The 18,860-nt window shown below is 39.3% G+C and overlaps 1 protein-coding gene across 2 annotated transcripts in view; it reads left to right on the top strand.

Moving 5' to 3' along the window:
- Positions 1 to 18,860, top strand: part of CDK6 (cyclin dependent kinase 6) — a 239,795-nt gene that overhangs the window by 152,410 nt on the left and 68,525 nt on the right. For both annotated transcript variants that reach the window (XM_072764270.1, XM_026003763.2), the window contains one exon: positions 17,550 to 17,659. In XM_072764270.1, the coding sequence (XP_072620371.1) occupies positions 17,550 to 17,659 (110 nt within the window). The remainder of the gene's footprint in view (positions 1 to 17,549; positions 17,660 to 18,860) is intronic.

The following is an 18,860-nucleotide window of genomic DNA, read 5'->3' as shown; positions in this document are numbered from 1 at the left end:
AGGAGGAAAATAAAGAAAGAGCTAGGACGCATGTTTACATACAACTTTGGTTTTAGTAACTGTAAAATCAGATCGTAAAATCTAGAGTGAGGTCATCACGTTCATACAATTGCATAGAGTCTTCAAACCTGAAAATTTCTTGTGCCCAGTGATGTGAATTTTTTTCTTTTATTCGGGGACAGCATTTTAAAAAGGGTGATGATAATGAGGAGGTTCTCCAAAATGAATCTCCATTCTCCTGTTTCCACAACTCTAGTCAAATGTACTTTTTTGCTCTTTTGTAGAGATGAGAAAGTCCCCTCTTCATTCTGGGTCTACATAGATGGATGAGGGGTGAGTTTGAGGAAGAGCCTGACTTGGGGAACTGGTTAGCTGGTGCCGTCATTTGCAGAGATAGGGAATACAAAAGAAGAACAAGTTTGGGAGGAAGGATGTTGTTGTGGTCTCCAGGGAAGGAATGTTCTGAGAGGACAGCCATGAAATGTTTGTCAGCAGAAACATGCCTTTGCATACAGCACCAGACCCAGATCCCCATGCAGAGCATGGGAGTAGGGAGACTTTCCCTGCCTTGCCCCCAGGCCCCAGCCATTTATACACCCAGCATCTCGATGCCTCAAGTGGTGGGCATCTTGGTAAAAATCCTTAGGGACACTATCAAACAATTTATTTTCCTCTAGTCAGCTTTTCTGTTAAACCTACATTGCTATGGAAATGATTGTTTTGGAAATACAGACTTTTAAAAATTATAATTAGGCTTAAGACAAAAAAAAAGACCTGAGGTCAGTCTGCTCTGTGAGAACACCCTGAGTCAGATAAGCCCTACCTCAAATCCTTGTTCTACCATTTATTAGCTGATTGGTCCTGGACAAGAGACTTAAATTCTGTGATTCTCAACTTCTTGTCTTTAAAGACCGGTACATCAATCCTCACCTTATGCCATTAAACTGAAGATTGTATAAGGCAACAGAGGAAGTCCATTCAGCACAGTACTTTATATCTCCTGTGCACCATCCATGTGTTCTCTCCCTCCTTCCCTGACCCCTTCTTTGCCACTCTTTAGGATAAAAACAAAAAGGTTTTAGAGGAAAGATCACAAAATGCCACAACAATCCATCTGCCATTTAACAGTTCTTGTCAGAAAATAACTTCCTTCTAACTACCCTGTTCCTAATGCTGCAAGCCAAGTGCTTCTCTGGGTCACATCCTCCTTCTTTTCTGGTCACAGTTTAATCTTACTAAATGCACAGCAGGAGACATCATGCTCTTCAGAAGCACGTTTTCTTTCATTCTTGCCTTTAATTGCTGAAAGTGCAAAATAGAGCCGGAGCTTCAGAATCCTCCATAGTCCTTTTCTAGTGGTCCAGATCAGGTGGAAATTGCATGGCTGGTTTTCTTTTCCTGCATGCATCTTCATGAGCCTTTGTAGATGGAGCTGTGCAGCTGAGATGGTGGGGGCAGTGAGTACTATCAAATGAACCTGTACCTTTTTTTTAGCTCCTTCCATCTGAGGATCTCCAGCTCCTTCTCATTTAAAGAAGGCAGTGCCCAGTGAATTTTAAGGTGTTAGAGAATGTTTGAGGCTGAGCTCAGATTTTAAAACTATGCTTTTCCATTTTCCTGGTGACTTGCACTGTGTTCCTTTAGCAAGTTTGCAAGGGAGGCATGGACTTCAGAGACATTTGACTGTTTTCATGATAGTTTTTAAATTCTCTTACAAATCTGAGTGATTAAGTTCTCTCCCAGAGCATATAGATTTTTTAAGAGTTAAAATGCTTAAAAGGAAACGATGAGCTCCACAGCCTGCCATATCCTGTGCTCAGAATAATTTCATTTCTACTTATCTGTGAAGGTTGAAGGAATGTCTACAAATATTTGCTTGGTTTCTATGGTGAAGGCAGAGAGAGATCAAGTGTGTGATTGTTTAGTGTCAAAATCAAAACTACACTATACTGTACTTCTAAAAAGAGAGTAAGTTTGTTACTTGAAACGTAGTAGACATTTAGCAAGGGGTAACTATTTTAAGTTTCATAAGCTCAAGATGAAATTTAAACAATACACCCTGAAGGAAAACATGGGCCCTTTAGGCATTTTGAAACTTCATTTTACAGAAATTATATGGTCTTCAACTTTATTTAAAAGTCATGTGTTGACTGAAGATGGTGTTGGTGGACTCTCAGGATACCTAGTATAGGTATTGGGGATATACCATGGTTTGTAAATTTACGCTGTAATAGAAGCTCCGCATCCTACCCTAGGTTATCTCTCCTAAACCTGTAGTCCTCTATTTTGCTATGTTCTGGCTACCCATACATTTGTTGGAATAAATATTTATTTTATGTCTGCTATACACAGAGCTTTGTGAGATTTTGTGGGTGGAAAGTCCACTGAGAATTGGTCTCTACTGGGACGCCTGGGTGGCTCAGCAGTTGAGTGTCTGCCTTCGGCTCAGGGTGTGATCCTGGGGCCTGGGATCGAGTCCCATGTCGGGCTCCCTGCAGGGAACCAGCTTCTCCCTCTGCCTACATCTCTGCCTCTCTCTGTCTCTGTCTCTGCCTCTCATGAATAAATAAATAAAAATCTTTTAAAAAAAAAAAGAAAAGAAAGGAAGAAACGGTCTCTGTCCTCAAAGAGCTGGCTTTGTGTCTAGTAGGCAGTAAGTAGGCAATGAATGGGATACAGTGTGATAAGTGCTGGGATTACGTGTCACTGAGAAGGACTAGGTGGGGCAAGGTTCACAAGAATTAAGAATGGTATTGTGAGAAGACATTCCAGAGAAAGGTCTCAGCATATGGCAAAGCCATGAGGCATGACACAGCACGCATGTTGAACAACCCTAAAGCCTCTGAGCAGGTTGACGAAAGTATTTCAGTGAAGGAGCAGCAGGCGATAAAACCAGAGAGGGTGAGAGCCAGATCATAAGGGCATTGTGGGTAAATTGGACTTGAACCTGACCCTAAAAGCTCTGGAGAGTGGATGGATTTTGAGCAGAAGTGTGGTGAGCATGGCTTCAGATGCAGTAGAGAGGACAGAGTAGGAGGAGGCTGACTGGTAGGAAAGGAGCCCAGAGGAAGTTGTGTGGCCATCAGGCGAGGACATAGGTGTGTGCAGTAGAATTGTCAGGATCTGACAGCCTTACTGATAGTGGAGTGAGTGGGGCGCCTGGGTAGGTGGCAATTTTGCTTGCAGAGAGAGAGAATCTAAGAGGAGAAGCAAGTTTCAGGGAAACGACAAAATGCATGCATTTTGAAATTGAAATACCTATGGGGGTCCTGCATGGTGATGTCCAAAAGACAGCTGGATATGTGGGTCTGCAGAGTTCTGGCTACAGTTGGCCCTGGAGGATATCTACAAATGATGCTCTCCAGGGAAAAGCTGAGAATCTCAGCCTTAAAGAAAACAGGTGTCGGGGCACCTGGATGGCTCAGTGGTTGAGCGTCTGCCTTTGGCTCAGGTCGTGATCCCCACAGGGAGCTTGCTTCTCCCTCTGCCTGTGTCTCTGCCTCTCTCTCTTTGTGTCTTTCATGAATAAATAAATAAAATCTTTTTTTTAAAAAAGGGAAAGGAAAGAAATAAAAGAAGTATTTTAAGGGACTGATGGGGGAAGAGACCCCTAAGTGGGAGCACACTAGGACAGAACCCTAGCATTCTTCATTTGAATCACTACAGCCCACTCCCCATTCCCACTATTTTTCAGCCAACTCATTTGACTTGCTGCTTTCCTAACCTGTGACCCTCTCTCCGGGACTGAGCGGTTGCTTCTCATACAGTGGGTACCCTCATGATAAATCAAATTGAAGTTCACTTGGACCCTTAAGGCTTGATAGCCAGAGTAGTAGAACCTTTTTTAGATTGATCTGTTGAAACATTAGCAAAATGAGAGAAAAGTATAATGTTCAGAAAGAGATGGTAAGGATCACTGGTCTCCTGAAAGGTCAGAAGTCTGGATCCCTGAACTCTACCTTGTCCATCCTTCAGTGGGTGATCATCATCGCCCCTTGGGTACAGCACGTGGGCTCCTGACCACTGAGTGACTCTTCCCTGAAGATTCCTTTTATCTTCACTTGGAGGGAACACCTCTCTGGGCTAGGTTTCATTGCCCTTCAAATCTTCTCGCACATCCTCTGAATCAGATTGCTTCAGCCTCACCTCCCTCCACAGATCCCATTTCTTTTTTAAAGATACAGGATTACTCTGAGGTACTCAGTTATTATTAGACATTATTGTCCTCATATCCTCCACTCCAGTCTAGCCAAGTGCCTCTGTCCACCATCAGCACTGCTCCAAGAGCTCCCTGCGCTTTATTCATGTATCCAGCCATCAGATAATTCCTGAGCACCGTTCAGGCATGACGATGATCATACACTGTGACCAGAAAGTTGAATGACTATAATGGAAAATAGAAGGTTCAAATGCTATAGAAATGCAGGGGAGTTTGGGGCGCCTGGTTGGCTCAGTCAGTTAAGCATCTGACTGTTGATTTCAGCTCAGATCATGATCTCAGGGTTGTGAGATCGAGCCCCATGTTGGGCTCCGTACTCAGCAAGAAGTCTGCTCTAAAAATAAATCTTCTTTTAAAAATGTAAAAATAAAATTTAAAAATGTGGTAGAAGCCCAGGAGACAGCGGTCGTTTCTGGATGTGGAAGAACAGGAAAGTCTTCATGGAGGAAGTGATATGTAAGGATTCAGACCTGCAGAGACTCAGGGAAAGAATATCCCACAGAAAGCACAGAAGCAATGACCAGGTGATTGGCAACCAGCACATCTAAATGGGAGCCAGTGTCTCCCTTTGTGAGCCAGGACAACTGTAGGTCCTGGGAAGGACAGATAGCCTTCGTGCTAATAATGAATACGTCAGAGCAGAGGCCACAATCGTTATTGGCACAATGCTCAGAATCTCATTTTTGTGTAGACCTTGGCCATTTTTGTCATCTCTATCAAAACATCTTGTTCTGGCCCTTAGATTATAAATGAGTCTGTTTGAGGTGACTCCACTATTATTTGCTGCAAAGTACTTTGTGGGTTAACTTTTATTGTAATCTAATCCTTAAGAGTTTCCATTGAACTGGCTTGGCATAATTCTGATGATGATGTTAATTGTGTGACTTTAAAGAGCTGAATTTTAAGACCCTTTATGAAAAGTCAGTGAAATTGCCATTAATTTTTATTTTCATTTTGCAAAACCACATTAGTCTTCTGGAAGGAAAAACAACATACGTACCAGAGAGTTTTATATTGATTAGAGCATAGTTCAGAAAGCTTAGAGCATAGTTCAGAAAGCCTTCACTTTGGCAGTGTCAAGATTGAGTTCTTCCAACGACTGTATACATATTCCTCAGAAATCCTTATCTAAGTTTGTATTTGAGATGAGATATTGAAGCGGACCCCAGAAGGAAAATATCAAGGCACTGATACCCTCCATAAGTGATTACTACACCAAAGGACAGACAAGGATGTCCAAAAATAAGAGTTCTTGCGTTTATACAGTATGTACCTTTTTTAAAGCTTCATGACCACTGCCACATTATGTGACCATCGTCACATCATTAGAGATGACAGCATCTTAGAATGCTAGCAGAAGTCACCTCACAGATCTAGTCTAAATGCCCACATTGACAGAAAAACGAGGCTTAGACAAGATTTTAACATCCATGCTTGTTTCTTCATCTGCAAACTGAATGTATTGGTCAAGATCCCACTGGGAAATAGGTCCCAGTGCACATTCAAAATAATACGAGGAAGTTTTGTTTATAGAGTCCAGATTTACAAAGGGGGTTTTAGGGGAAGTACAGTGAAGGTGCTAACTGGGGTCTCAGTTGCAGCCAAGCTTTCATCATTCCCAAGCTTGATGGGAGCCATTTCTGGAATCATGTATTGCCCAGGATGGACAGACTGCGATGGCAGCACAGCCAGCCCTGGACAACCACAATGGGAGGAAATCTGGAGGTTAAAGACTCTGCCTCACTCTTCTCCCTTTCCCTGAACTCCTGCCTAGGCTTCGCATTGGTCAAACCCAATAAGAACATGGAGGCATGTGGAAGGTACAGATCCATTCCCACCCACCCCACAGTGCAGAGACCATCCAGAGAGGCAAAAGGAAGATGACCAGCACAGCGTTCGCGATGTGCTTTTCTACTCTTCATGCTTGTAGCCATATAATAAGGATGGTTCAGATAACATCTACAAAGTATTTTCAGGATCTTGGTGAAAGGAACATGAATAAAAGACTGTTAAATCGGATATTAAGTAAGAATGGTTTACTCTGATGTATTGAGAGTCACAGTTGGCTTTGGCTCTCCTTTATCTTATACTGTTATTGGACTGGTTCAAAAAATTGTAAGATCAAAGCAGTTTAAACAGATACATCCACTTGGGTAAATATCCTTGAAGTCCCCTTCCCCCGTCTTCCACTCTCCTTCCTGTTGCCAAATCCATTCAGCACCTCTAGAGGCTGTTAATACATGTAATGATTGTAATAAACATCTTATTTGCTTTGGTTCCAGCTGGCTCCAACCACTAAACTCTGTCCATAGTTCCTATTGTTGTCTTTGCTTAGTAGACAACTGCATTGTTATCATGTATCAAAGAGGCTACCTTTGTCATAGATTTCTAAATGTTGGTCTTTATACATTGCATTCATAGATTTTTCTGTACATGTTTCTAAATTTAAGGTCACCCGTGATATTTTAAGAATATTTAGAATTATTAAATACAAAGAACTTTTGGGTAGAATTGAAAACATTCTTTACTTCATGCACTAAACCCTTGAAACATTTTTTTTCACTTTTGTCTATTCCTTAAAAAGCTTTAAAGTAAAAATTAATGAATCTGCTTCCATGTGACAGACTGGTTTTAAGTTAGGCAGTCTTCCATAAGAAAATTGTAGAGTCACAGAAGTGTAATAATTCCAAAGCAAATAGAATTTATATTTTACTGTCAGGAAAAATTGTTATAATTTGTTCTCAAAAACTTGGAACTTCTATATTTTAAATCCCATGAAATTGCAGAAATTGTCATCATTTGAGATATGTAAAGTGAGAAATTACAGTGATATGTAAAGTGAGGACTAAAGGGCTCTGGATCAGCCACATAAATTAGAATGTGGAACAGCCACATAAATAGCAAATTAAAACTGGGGACACTGTGACATACGAGATAATATTACATAAACTAGGGAACAACAATTAGACTTCTGTCTATTGCAAAAAATAGTAATTTGTTATTTTTAAATAAGGCCTTGGACATTGTTGGGATTTTTTAGAGAATTATTTAGAAATATAAGTCTTCTACAATCTATACTTCAAGCATGTTGAATTCCACAAAGATTAAACCAAAAAAGATGTCTCTGTAGACAAATGCTAATAGTTCAAATAGAATATAAGCATACACCTAATTAATAAATCTGATTCCTCTCACTGTTAACAATGATTTACACATAGACCAACAAAAATCTTAGGGCTGCCAAAGAGATTTTAAATCTTTATTTTTATTGAAATTATTAAATGGGAATTTGACGAATAGTTGCCATGCCATTCAGAGCACTGTTCAGAATTGAATTTTGAAACCTTTTCCATAATCCTTTTTTTTTTTTTTTACAGAAATCATTTAACCCCAAAAGTGAGCTGAGTTTTTGAGTCCTATAACTATAAAGTATTTTAACAGTTTACATTAGGGCGCCTGGGTGCCTCAGTGGTTGAGCATCTGCCTTTAGCTCAGGTCCTTCCTGATCCCGGGGTCCTGGGATCGAGTCCCACATTGGGCTCCCTGCATGGAGCCTGCTTCTCCTTCTGTCTGTGTCTCTGCCTCTCTCTCTCGGTCTCTTGTGAATAGACAAAATCTTTTAAAAAAAAAAAAAAGAAAGAAAGAAAAGAAAAAAGTTTACGTTAAAATATCTCAATGTAAATTTAAAATCTTTTCCTCTTGGTTATCTAATTGTAGCCTGTGTGCTTGCCTGTTGATGTGTGGATGTTTGCAGTGCTGAATTGAAGGTCTTGTGTTGGATGTTGAGGAAGGAGCACAGAGTTGAAAGCAGTCAGTCCTGGTTGAGAATAACAGCTCCTCCTCATCTCAGCTCAGTGTTTCTGGCCAGATGACTCAGCCTCTCTGAAATTCAGTTTTCTCAGCTATAAAATGTGCTTACTGACAGGAACTGGCTGATCTTGTGCCTCTGAAATCATCCTCTATCCCCTTTTCTTTCAACATTCAGCCTCCTGCACTGTCACGTTTTTGTGGCAACTATTCATTTACAACTCATGTCCATGTAGAGAGTCCTGGCAGCCATTTCTGCATGCATATATGACTTCTGGATTACACCCACACATAATCTGTTCAAAACGTATTTATTCACTTAACAGTATATCATGGACATCTTTGTGTGGGAGCACAAATGAGCAGGAATGAGAACTACCTCATCTTTTTTGATGGCTTGATGGCTGAACAGTAATTCCCCTATTGGAAATCATTGTGGGATAAACATCCTTGTGAATACGTCTTTGTATACTAGACTGAATATTTCAGATAAATTCCTGCAAGTAGAACTCTTGACATGGGCACTATTCCTTTTATAAATACTGTCAGATTGTCCTCTAAAAAGGTTGTGCCAGTTTACGGTATGAAACAGTTTCCCCAGAGTTTAGGGATAGAGGGAACTTTCCTCAACATCTTAAAAGCCATCTACGAAAAGCCCACAGCAAATATCATTCTCAATGGAGAAGCACTGGGAGCCTTTCCCCTAAGATCAGGAACAAGACAGGGATGTCCACTCTCACCACTGCTATTCAACATAGTACTAGAAGCCCTAGCCTCAGCAAAAAGAAATAAAAGGCATTCAAATTGGCAAAAAAGAAGTCAAACTCTCCCTCTTTGCAGATGACATGATACTGTACCTAGAAAACCCAAAGACTCCACCCCAAGATTGCTAGAACTCAGACAGCAATTTGGCAGTGTGGCAGGATACAAAATCAATGCCCAGAAGTCAGTAGCATTTTTATACACTAACAATGAGACTGAAGAAAGAGAAATTAAGGAGTCAATCCCATTTACAATTGCACCCAAAAGCATAAGATACCCAGGAATAAACCTAACCAAAGAGGTAAAGGATCTATACCCTAAAAACTACAGAACAACTCTGAAAGAAATTGAGGAAGATATAAAGAGATGGAAAAATATTCCATGCTCATGGATTGGCAGAATTAATATTGTGAAGAAGCCAATGTTACCCAGGGCAATTTACACGTTTAATGCAAACCCTATCAAAATACCATGGACTTTTTTCAGAGAGTTGGAACAAATTATTTTAAGATTTGTGTGGAATCAGAAAAAATCCCAAATAGCCAGGGGAATATTGAAAAAGAAAACCAGAGCTGGGGGCATCACAATGCCAGATTTCAGATTGTACTACAAAGCTGTGGTCATCAAGACAGTGTGGTACTGGCACAAAAACAGACACATAGATCAATGGAACAAAATAGAAAATCCAGAAGTGGACCCTCAACTTTATGGTCAACTAATATTCGACAAAGGAGGAAAGACTATCCATTGGAAAAAAGACAATCTCTTCAATAAATGGTGCTGGGAAAATTGGACGCCCACATGCAGAAGAATGAAACTAGACCATTCTCTTGCACCGTACACAAAGATAAACTCAAAATGGATGAAAGATCTTAATGTGAGACAAGATTCCATCAAAATCCTGGAGGAGAACACAGGCAACACCCTTTTTGAACTTGGCCACAGTAACTTCTTGCAAGATTCATCTATGAAGGCAAGAGAAACAAAAGCAAAAATGAACTATTGGGACTTCATCAAGATAAGAAGCTTCTGCACAGCAAAAGATACAGTCAACAAAACTCAAAGACAACCTACAAAATGGGAGAAGATATTTGCAAATGACATATCAGATAAAGGGCTAGTATCCAAGATCTATAAAGAACTTATGAAACTCAACACCAAAGAAACAATCCAATCATGAAATGGGCAAAAGACATGAACAGAAATCTCACAGAGGAAGACATAGACATGGCCAACAAGCACATGAGAAAATGCTCCGCATCACTTGCCATCAGGGAAATACAAATCAAAACCACAACGAGATACCACCTCACACCAGTGAGAATGGGGAAAATTAACAAGGAAGGAAACCACAAATGTTGGAGAGGATGTGGAGAAAGGGGAACCCTCCTGCACTGTTGGTGGGAATGTGAACTGGTGCAGCCACTCTGGAAAACTGTGTGGAGGTTCCTCAAAGAGTTAAAAATAGACCTGCCCTACGACCCAGCAATTGCACTGCTGGGGATTTACACCAAAGATACAGATTCAATGAAACGCCAGGACACCTGCCCTCCGATGTTTCTAGCAGCAATGTCCACAATAGCCAAACTGTGGAAGGAGCCTCGGTGTCCATCGAAAGATGAATGGATAAAGAAGATGTGGTCTATGTATACAATGGACTATTACTCAGCCATTAGAAACGACAAATACCCACCATTTACTTCGACGTGGACGGAACTGTGGAGGGTATTATGCTGAGTGAAATAAGTCAATCGTAGAAGGACAAACATTATATGGTCTCATTCATTTGGGGAATATAAAAAATAGTGAAAGGGAATAAAGGGGAAAGGAGAAAAAATGAGTGGGAAATATCAGAAAGGGAGACAGAACATGAAAGACTCCTAACTCTGGGAAACGAACTAGGGGTGGTCGAAGGGGAGGTGGATGGGGGGTGGGGGTGACTGGGTGACGGGCACTGAGGGGGGCACTTGACGGGATGAGCACTGGATGTTATTCTATATGTTGGCAAATTGAACACCAATAAAGAGTAAATTTATTAAAAAAAAAAAAAGAAATAGTTTCCCCATACTGTGGCCAACCCGGAACACTGTCATTTGTTCCTTTCTGCTAATCAGGCAAAAATGATACCCCTTTATTGTGATGATTTTCTTCCTTTATTCCTTCCCTCCTTTCTTTTAATAGGATTAAATATCTTTGATAATGTATTTCTTCTTGTGAATTCTTATTATATTCTTTATCCATTTTTCTGTTGTTTTATTTATGTAATTTGTTTTAGATGTATTATCCCAGGTTGTTATTTGTCTTTGTCTTAATTTTATACTGTTTACCAAGAGAATTACAGTCTGAAATAACCAGATCTGTTCATATTTTCGTCTCAAGCTTCTAGATATCCCTTCATGCTGAAAAAGGCCTCCATAGCCCAAAGTCCTCCTCTGTTTTTTTCTAATACATTTTCCTAGCTCTACTTTATACACTTAGATCTTTCATGAATATACAGTTTCTTCTTAGACATGGTGTAAAGTATACACCAAACTTACTTTCTTCCAAATGATTGGCCAGTTGTCTTGCTTTTACATGTTGAAGTACATTTTCTCTCTCACTAAGATGAAATTCACCTATAAGAATGTTAAACTCCATAAATAATAGATCAGTCTCTTTTGGACTTTATTCTTTTTTTTTAACCTGTTAGCACCTATTATTTTGTTCTCTGTACCTTAGAGTTTGTTTTGGTAACCAAGAATAAATCCTCCTCATCTTAATTTCTCAGACTATTTTTGGCTCTTCTTAAGCATCATTCTGCCAGAGGTCCCATATTGTCAAAGTTAAATTCCTTCCCCAAATCATTTCATTGTTTTAGACTTTCTTGTTAATATAGGAATGACAGTTACATTTATAATAATGTTTTTTCCCATCCTAGTCATGGTCTGTCTCATCATCTATTTGATTTTTAAGTTCTTCAACAATAGTATATCATTGTATTTACATAGATTTTGCTTTTTTTAAATTCTTCAATGTTTTATATTTTTGTTACTATTGTGAATAGTATCCTTTTTACATTATATCTTATAACTGACTTACTAGGATTTGTCTATTTATTTTATATCTTATATCAGCCATCTAAACTATTTATATCTTAAGAATACTTTTGCTTCAGGGCAGCCTGGGTGGCTCAGCAGTTTACTGCCACCTTCGGCCAAGGGTGTGGTCCTGGAGACCCAGGATCAAGTCCCACGTCAGGCTCCCTGTGTGGAGCCTGCTTCTCCCTCTGCCTGTGTCTGTGCCTCTCTCTCTCTCTCTCTCTCTCTCTCATGAATAAATAAATTTTTTTTAAAAAAAAGAATACTTTTGCTTCATAAATTTTATTTACCATAATATAAGGCCAATATGTATAGGGCAGAACCCTTAGAAATACAAGGAGATTCTGGGAGAAGGAAAACAAAAATTTGAGTCTCTTCCAGAGTTTGACAAAGTATAGAAAAATAGAAGGATCTGTATGAGACCAACTTGTATTAGGATTGAACTTTACACTTAAAAGAGAGTTACTCCCAGGGTGCCTGGGTGGCTTAGTAGGTTAAGTGCCCAACTCTAGATTTTGGCTCAGGTCCTGGAATTGAGCCCCAAGTTGGGCTCCCTATTCAGCCAAGAGTCTGCTCAATGATTCTCTCTCTCTCTCTCTCTCTCCCTCTGTCCCTCCCCCTGCTCTCTCTCGCTCTTTCTCTCTAAAAATAATCCTAAAAAAAAAGAGAGAGTGAGTTACTCCCCTGAAACCCTATGACACAAAACCCAGATGTGCACATAGTCCTAGAGAAAGCAGTAACAGATTATACCAAGTAGGGGCACCTGGGTGGCTCAGTCAGTTAAGTGTCTGACTCTTGATTTCGACTCAGGTCATGATCTTAGGGTCCTGATATCCAGCACCCCCGTGGGGCTCCACACGCAGCCAGAGTCTGCTTGAGACTCTCTCTCTCCCTCTTCTCCCTCCTCCTCCCCCTCTGCCTCTCCCCATGCTTGCATGCACATGCATGCTCTCTCTCACATAAATAAATAAAATCTTAAAAAGATAAAATGAAAAAATAAATTCTACAAAGTAGAAATTTGCAGGTTACTTTCTCTGGCCATGAATTTCTAAAGCTGGAAATCCAACAATTAAGAGATAACCATAAATAACATGACCACATGGAAATTTTAAAATACTTTTCTAAATAATTTATTCATTGAAGTAGTTTACTCTTGGATTAAAGGGAAAATTGAAGGTAAATTACATATTCTTTAAATAATGTTATATCATTAATTAGAATTAAAAATAAATCAAGTTTCAATTCAAGTAGATAGACTGGTACAAAGAAACTACTTTTGTCTTTCAGAAGATAAAAGTAGAAAAACAATAAATTATAAAATAAAACAACCATTCTCCCAAAATGGAAATAAAACTCTATGTCAGTTTTTTTCAGTAAATAATATAACTAAACTCCTGGAAAACCTGACTTTTACAAAGAAAAGACAAAAATATGCAACATTAAGAAAAAATAAAATTTTCTCTTCCTCAGAAAACTGAGGAAACACATGGCATGACAATAATTATAAGAAATATTATGTACAAATTTAATCCAACACATTTTAGAATCTAGAAATTCTCATGAAAATCCTTTATTACTACCAAAATTGACTCAAAAGGAGATTAAAACCTAAACAGACTAAGAAGAAATTCAAAAGATTGTTGAAAGCATAACAGCTAATGAAGATCCAGATCCAGATGGTTTTATGAATGAGCCCTTTTAAGAGATTATTTTGATCTTGTTTATAATATTCCAGAACATAGAGAAGGCTAGAAACCTTTCATATTTCTAATATCAAAACAGGAAAAATTAACACAAAAAATAAAACTGCAGCTCAGTCTCAGGAATACAAGTTAATATTCTAAATAAGTATTAGCAAATAGAACCCAAGGGTCTATTAAGAGAGTAATACACCAATATTAAAAGAATAATACAGCAAGATTAGGAATGATTAATTCCAAAAAGGCAAGGATTGTATTAGGATATCTGCTAATGGACATACTATTCATAGAATGAATGAGAATGATCATATGGTCATTATTAATAGACATTTTAAAGATATTTGATAAAAATTAATTATCCATTTTGAGTGGTAACTAATTTTTAAAAGGACTAGAAAGGAACTTCCTAAACATGTCAATGTAGTTATTATTTTAACTGTCTAGACATTTTGCTTGATGATCATAATAGGTACACTGATTAAAGTACTCAAAATGAAAAAGTCCCACTAACATGTAATCCATCAGAAATCACAGCCACTTTAGAACGGCTTAAAACAATGCAATATTCAGGTTAAAATTTTCATCCCATATGATGCTAGACTTTATTTCAAATGCTGCTGAAAAAGTAGGTGTGTGCCTTTACACTGTATATGTCTATAAACCACTGAGCAGAACTTTATGAATCATTTACGCCTACACCTTTTTTTTGCAATGTATCAGAGGAGCAGAGAAATGTCCCCCCAGCTGGAAATATTAATAAAGCAGAAATAAATAATTCATTTATTCATTCATAATTCATAGAGCCCAGAACTGAGTGCTCTTCTTAGCAAATGTAGTAAGTACCTTCTTCCTGGGGAATGACTGATAACCGAATTTTGCCAACTTATCTCCTAGCAATGATTGGCTTAAAATTGTCAATTTGGTATTTGTTAAACCCCAGTTGTTATGTGAGCAATATCGTGATGGGTATTTACAGATGTAATCATGGATAAAATCAAGTCCGTGTCCTCTGCAGCAAACCATTTTAGGAACTATGTTACAAGGTATGATTTTCAGGTGGCAGTGGGTTCAGGGAGATGATAGCATCAGAGCCAGGCTTTGTAGGATAAGGGGAATTTCCACATGTGCAGAGGAGAAGGAAGAGCTTTCCAGACTAGAACAGTGCCAGCTCTAAAGCATGGAGGCAGGAGCTAGAGGTTATGTTTATATAATTGAGTGGTGCTCAGACCTAGTCAAGGGTTAGTGTTACCTGAAAAACTGTTATATAAAGAGAAGAAATAAAAAAGTGAAGGAAGAACTCCAGGGCCCCCATCATGGAGATCCAATTCAGTGAGAGACAGAGAAGATCAACACATGTTTTTTTTCTTTTTCTTTCTTCCTTTTTTTTTTTTTTAGAGAGAGATTTTTTTTAAATTTAGAGAGAGAGCAGGGAGAGGCAGAGGGGGAGAGAAAACCTCAAGCAGACTCCCTACTGAGCAGGGAACCCAAATTGGGGCTCAATCTCATGACCCTGAGATCATGACCTGAGCCAAAATTAAGAGTCAGACACTTAACTGACTGAGCCACCCAAGCGCCTCTAGACATATGTTTTTTAAAAGTCCTATGAATAGGGCACCTGGGTGGCTCAATTAGTTAAGCATCTGCCTTCAGCTCAAGTCATGATCTCAGGAACCTGGGATCGAGCCCCATGTTAGGCTCCTTGCTCAGTGGGGAGTCTGTTGCTCCCTCTCTCTCTGCCCCTCTCTCTCACACTCTCTCATGTACTAATAAATAAAATCTTTTTAAAATAAATAATAAAAGCCCGTGGATGATTCTGATGCACAGAGTTGAAACTCAGTGCTGTGGTCTATTATGTGAGAAGACTGTAAGAGTTATGGAGATACTATACTGTGGTATATGGAGATACTGCAGGATATGCTGCTGGAAAGACATATTGGAGCCAATGATAACTGGGTGACACTATTTGGTTTTGGAGGGGTTTGTTTGCTTCCTTTTTTAAATTTGTTACATCACCACCATGCCTCCATTAGATGTCAACCAGATATCCCTTACATGAAATTTGACTCCTTGTGTGAATTCAAAGCAACACTAGTTAAATCAGATGAAGAGGAGGAACCAGTCAAGAATCTTGTTTCAGTTCAATACTGCTGTATAATCTCCCCAAAACTTAAAACAATAGTCATTTTATTATCACTTGTAATCCTGTGAGTGGACTGGACTTGGCTAGGCAGTTCTGTTCCCTGTGACATGGGCACGAGTGGCCCATAGCCATGTGGGGGACTGGTCCGACTTGAATATCCAAGATGGCTCACTAGCATGGCTTTCAGCCGAGAACTCAACGGGGCACATCCACTAGAACATCTTTGTGCTTCTCACTGCATAGCATTTCGGATCCAGAGGAAGCACCTCAAAAACAAGCATTCAAAAAGGCCCAGACCATAGGGCACCTGGCTGGCTCAGTGGAGCATGCGACTCTTGATCTTGGTGTTGTGAGTTGGAGCCCTACATTGGGTATAGAGGTTACTTAAAAATAATATCTTAAAAAAAAAAAAAAGGCCCGACTACCAAGCTTCTTCTAACCTAGTTTTGATAGTCTCAGATGCATTCTCTTAGTTTAGTTGACCAAATCACTAAGACCCAACTCAGATTCAATGGAAGGTGACTTAAACTCTTTCTCTCTCTCTTTTACGATTGTTTAAGTTTATTTATTTATTTGAGAGAGAGAGAGAAAGTGTGAGCTCTGGGAGGGAGAGGGAGAGAGAATCTGAAGCAGCCTCCACACTGAGCACGGAGCCCAACATGGGGCTTAATCTCAGGACCACAAGATGGTGACCTGAGCTTAAACCAAGAATCCAACACTTAACTGACTGAGCCACCAGGCGCCCCAAACGCCATCTCTTGCTGGGAGGCACAGTGTGTGTCTACAAGGAAGGAAGGAAATAGATGGCAATCATGTTTTGGAGAATTGCGACTGCAATCTGAACACACCAAGTACTGCAGCACCAAAATACATAAAGGAGAATTGTCGGAAATTTAGATTGATGTCAACGAAAGTGCAATTAGACAAAACAATAAGTAAGGATAAAAGGAATCTGAATAATATAAAATGCTTATGTAATAGATTTATGTATTGAATTCCTTACCTGGCAGTAAAGAATATTTCTTTATTTCAGGGATCCATAGAATCTCTGTTTCCCTCCAAAAGAGAAGCACTTGAACCCACATATACTGATATAAATCTGAAGCCCATAAATGTGTTTGTTCCCTGACCTCTCAGCCTTGCAGAAATAGTCATGGTGGGGTCTGTTTCACCCAACTCTTGTATTAAGTGAGATTCTTCCTCTTTGGGAATACTGTCCTCTGGATGACTTATTTACACATGGCGTAAACAATTGAGTTATATATTCTCTCTTAAGTTCTTAGTTTTTTATTTGTTTTCTGAAAAGAGTGGCATTGAGGAGGCTTTATTTTGATTCCCCACAGTCTCATGATAAGAGTAGTTTTGACTTGTCCTGAGTGTTCTTTATACTTCAAGGTCAACATCTAGCAACCACTGGAATCATTTTCTGATTTCCCAATAATGCTGGCATAAGAACCGAGCTGGAATCTTTGCCAACACCTGTTTTCCTTGTATTGTTTGTTTTTTTTTTTAAGCCCCTTAAAAAAAAAAAGTAGTTTTCAAATTCATGTGTTTTTTTGTTTTGGGGGTTTTTTTTAGTCTTTACTCTGCTTTCTGAAACTCAATTATTTTACCATCCTAATAAGAAACACAGAGTATGAGCTGGGGACCCAGGTTGTGGGGATGATGTCATTTCCTGGCCTGTCAATGATGAATCCTAGTTACTTATTGCTTCTAGCTCAGTTTCCTCATACAATGCTAGGTGCTCTTTCTGAATTGGATCTTGGCTATATACCACCCAAGGTAAGAAGTTGAAGCAACCAACCCTCTTCCACAGTAACGCTCAGATCCGTTTGCCCTTGCAGGTCGTCACACTGTGGTACAGAGCTCCAGAAGTCCTGCTTCAGTCCAGCTATGCCACCCCCGTGGACCTCTGGAGTGTTGGCTGCATATTTGCAGAAATGTTTCGTAGAAAGTAAGAAATACCTTTTGTTTTGCTCTGTCTTCATTGGAAAGAGACATTTTGGGTCTTCAGTAATTTAAGTGGCAACATAGCATTTCTGTTTCAAGTAAGGTCATGAGTGTGTGTTTGTGTATCTCCATATCCACCTGCTTTGGGCTGCCACATTCAAGCTTGTCCTGGAAAAACATTCTTGGTCCTTAACAGTGAAGTTTTATAGGACTCTAGCTTCCACTTCTTGGAGATTCAGGGAAGGAAACATGCCATTGTCCCTGCAACTTATTTTTGTGGGTGATGATGGGACATAGAAATATGCTCAAGGTGGACTTTGTCCACGGTAGAAGGACCAGGGCTATTACATGTATGGAAATTTTGATGCTGAGAATAGTTGCTTAAACAGAATGTTCAGGCTAAAAAGGACCAGGCAAGGAAGATGTCAGCACTAGTTCAGAATACTGCAAATGCTGTCAGACTGAGGAGATAAGACATATTCAGGCATGACAGAGAGCAAAGTAAGGACCAGGGATTTAGAAATTATAGAAATAAAGGTTTTTGGTCAGATGTGGGAAAAAAATCTAATATTGGACAGTTGTCTGAAAAGAAGATTGGGGTTCGTGAAAATAGCACATTCTCATTAGGTGTCTAAGAAGAAACTAGGTCACCCCACATTGGAGGTGTTTTCAGTGGCACTAGTAGAGTAGGCAGGTGGGCTGAATGACCTCCAAGGACCTCTGACTCTTAGGGTCTGTAATTCATTTGTTTGACTTTCAGGTCACAAGAAATAGCCAAACAATATTGTAAAGATCTGCCGGGAAAATAATCCATACGTGGGTACTAAATTCAGCAAATCAAAATTAAGCAGAGAGCCTAATCATAATCTGTTAACTCGTTGTTTTCTATTTTTAGAAATAAAAATAAAAGAGAAATAAAAATTCTGTTTTCCATGGGAAATGTGAGTTGGAAAGCTGAGTATATATTCCTATTATACATGTTATGTTCAAAATGTCAGCTACACAGTAGCTCAGAAGAAAGAGAAGTGGTCAGCCATTCCTGGTCTGTTCTTTTGTTTTAACCAAATGAAGTTTAGTGCTTATAATAAATTTGGGGACCTATTTTTAGAACTCAGCATTTTTTATATGTGGCTCACAGGAGGGAATCATACCAAAGAAATCAGAATACTTAGATGTTCATTGCAGGCCTACTGTGTGCCGAGTAC

This window comes from Vulpes vulpes, chromosome 7 (genome assembly GCF_048418805.1).
Source record: "Vulpes vulpes isolate BD-2025 chromosome 7, VulVul3, whole genome shotgun sequence".
In the NCBI taxonomy this organism is placed as follows: domain Eukaryota; kingdom Metazoa; phylum Chordata; class Mammalia; order Carnivora; family Canidae; genus Vulpes; species Vulpes vulpes.
The sequence above is the reverse complement of the archived record's forward strand: the minus strand, read 5'-3'. Positions and strand labels throughout refer to the sequence as shown.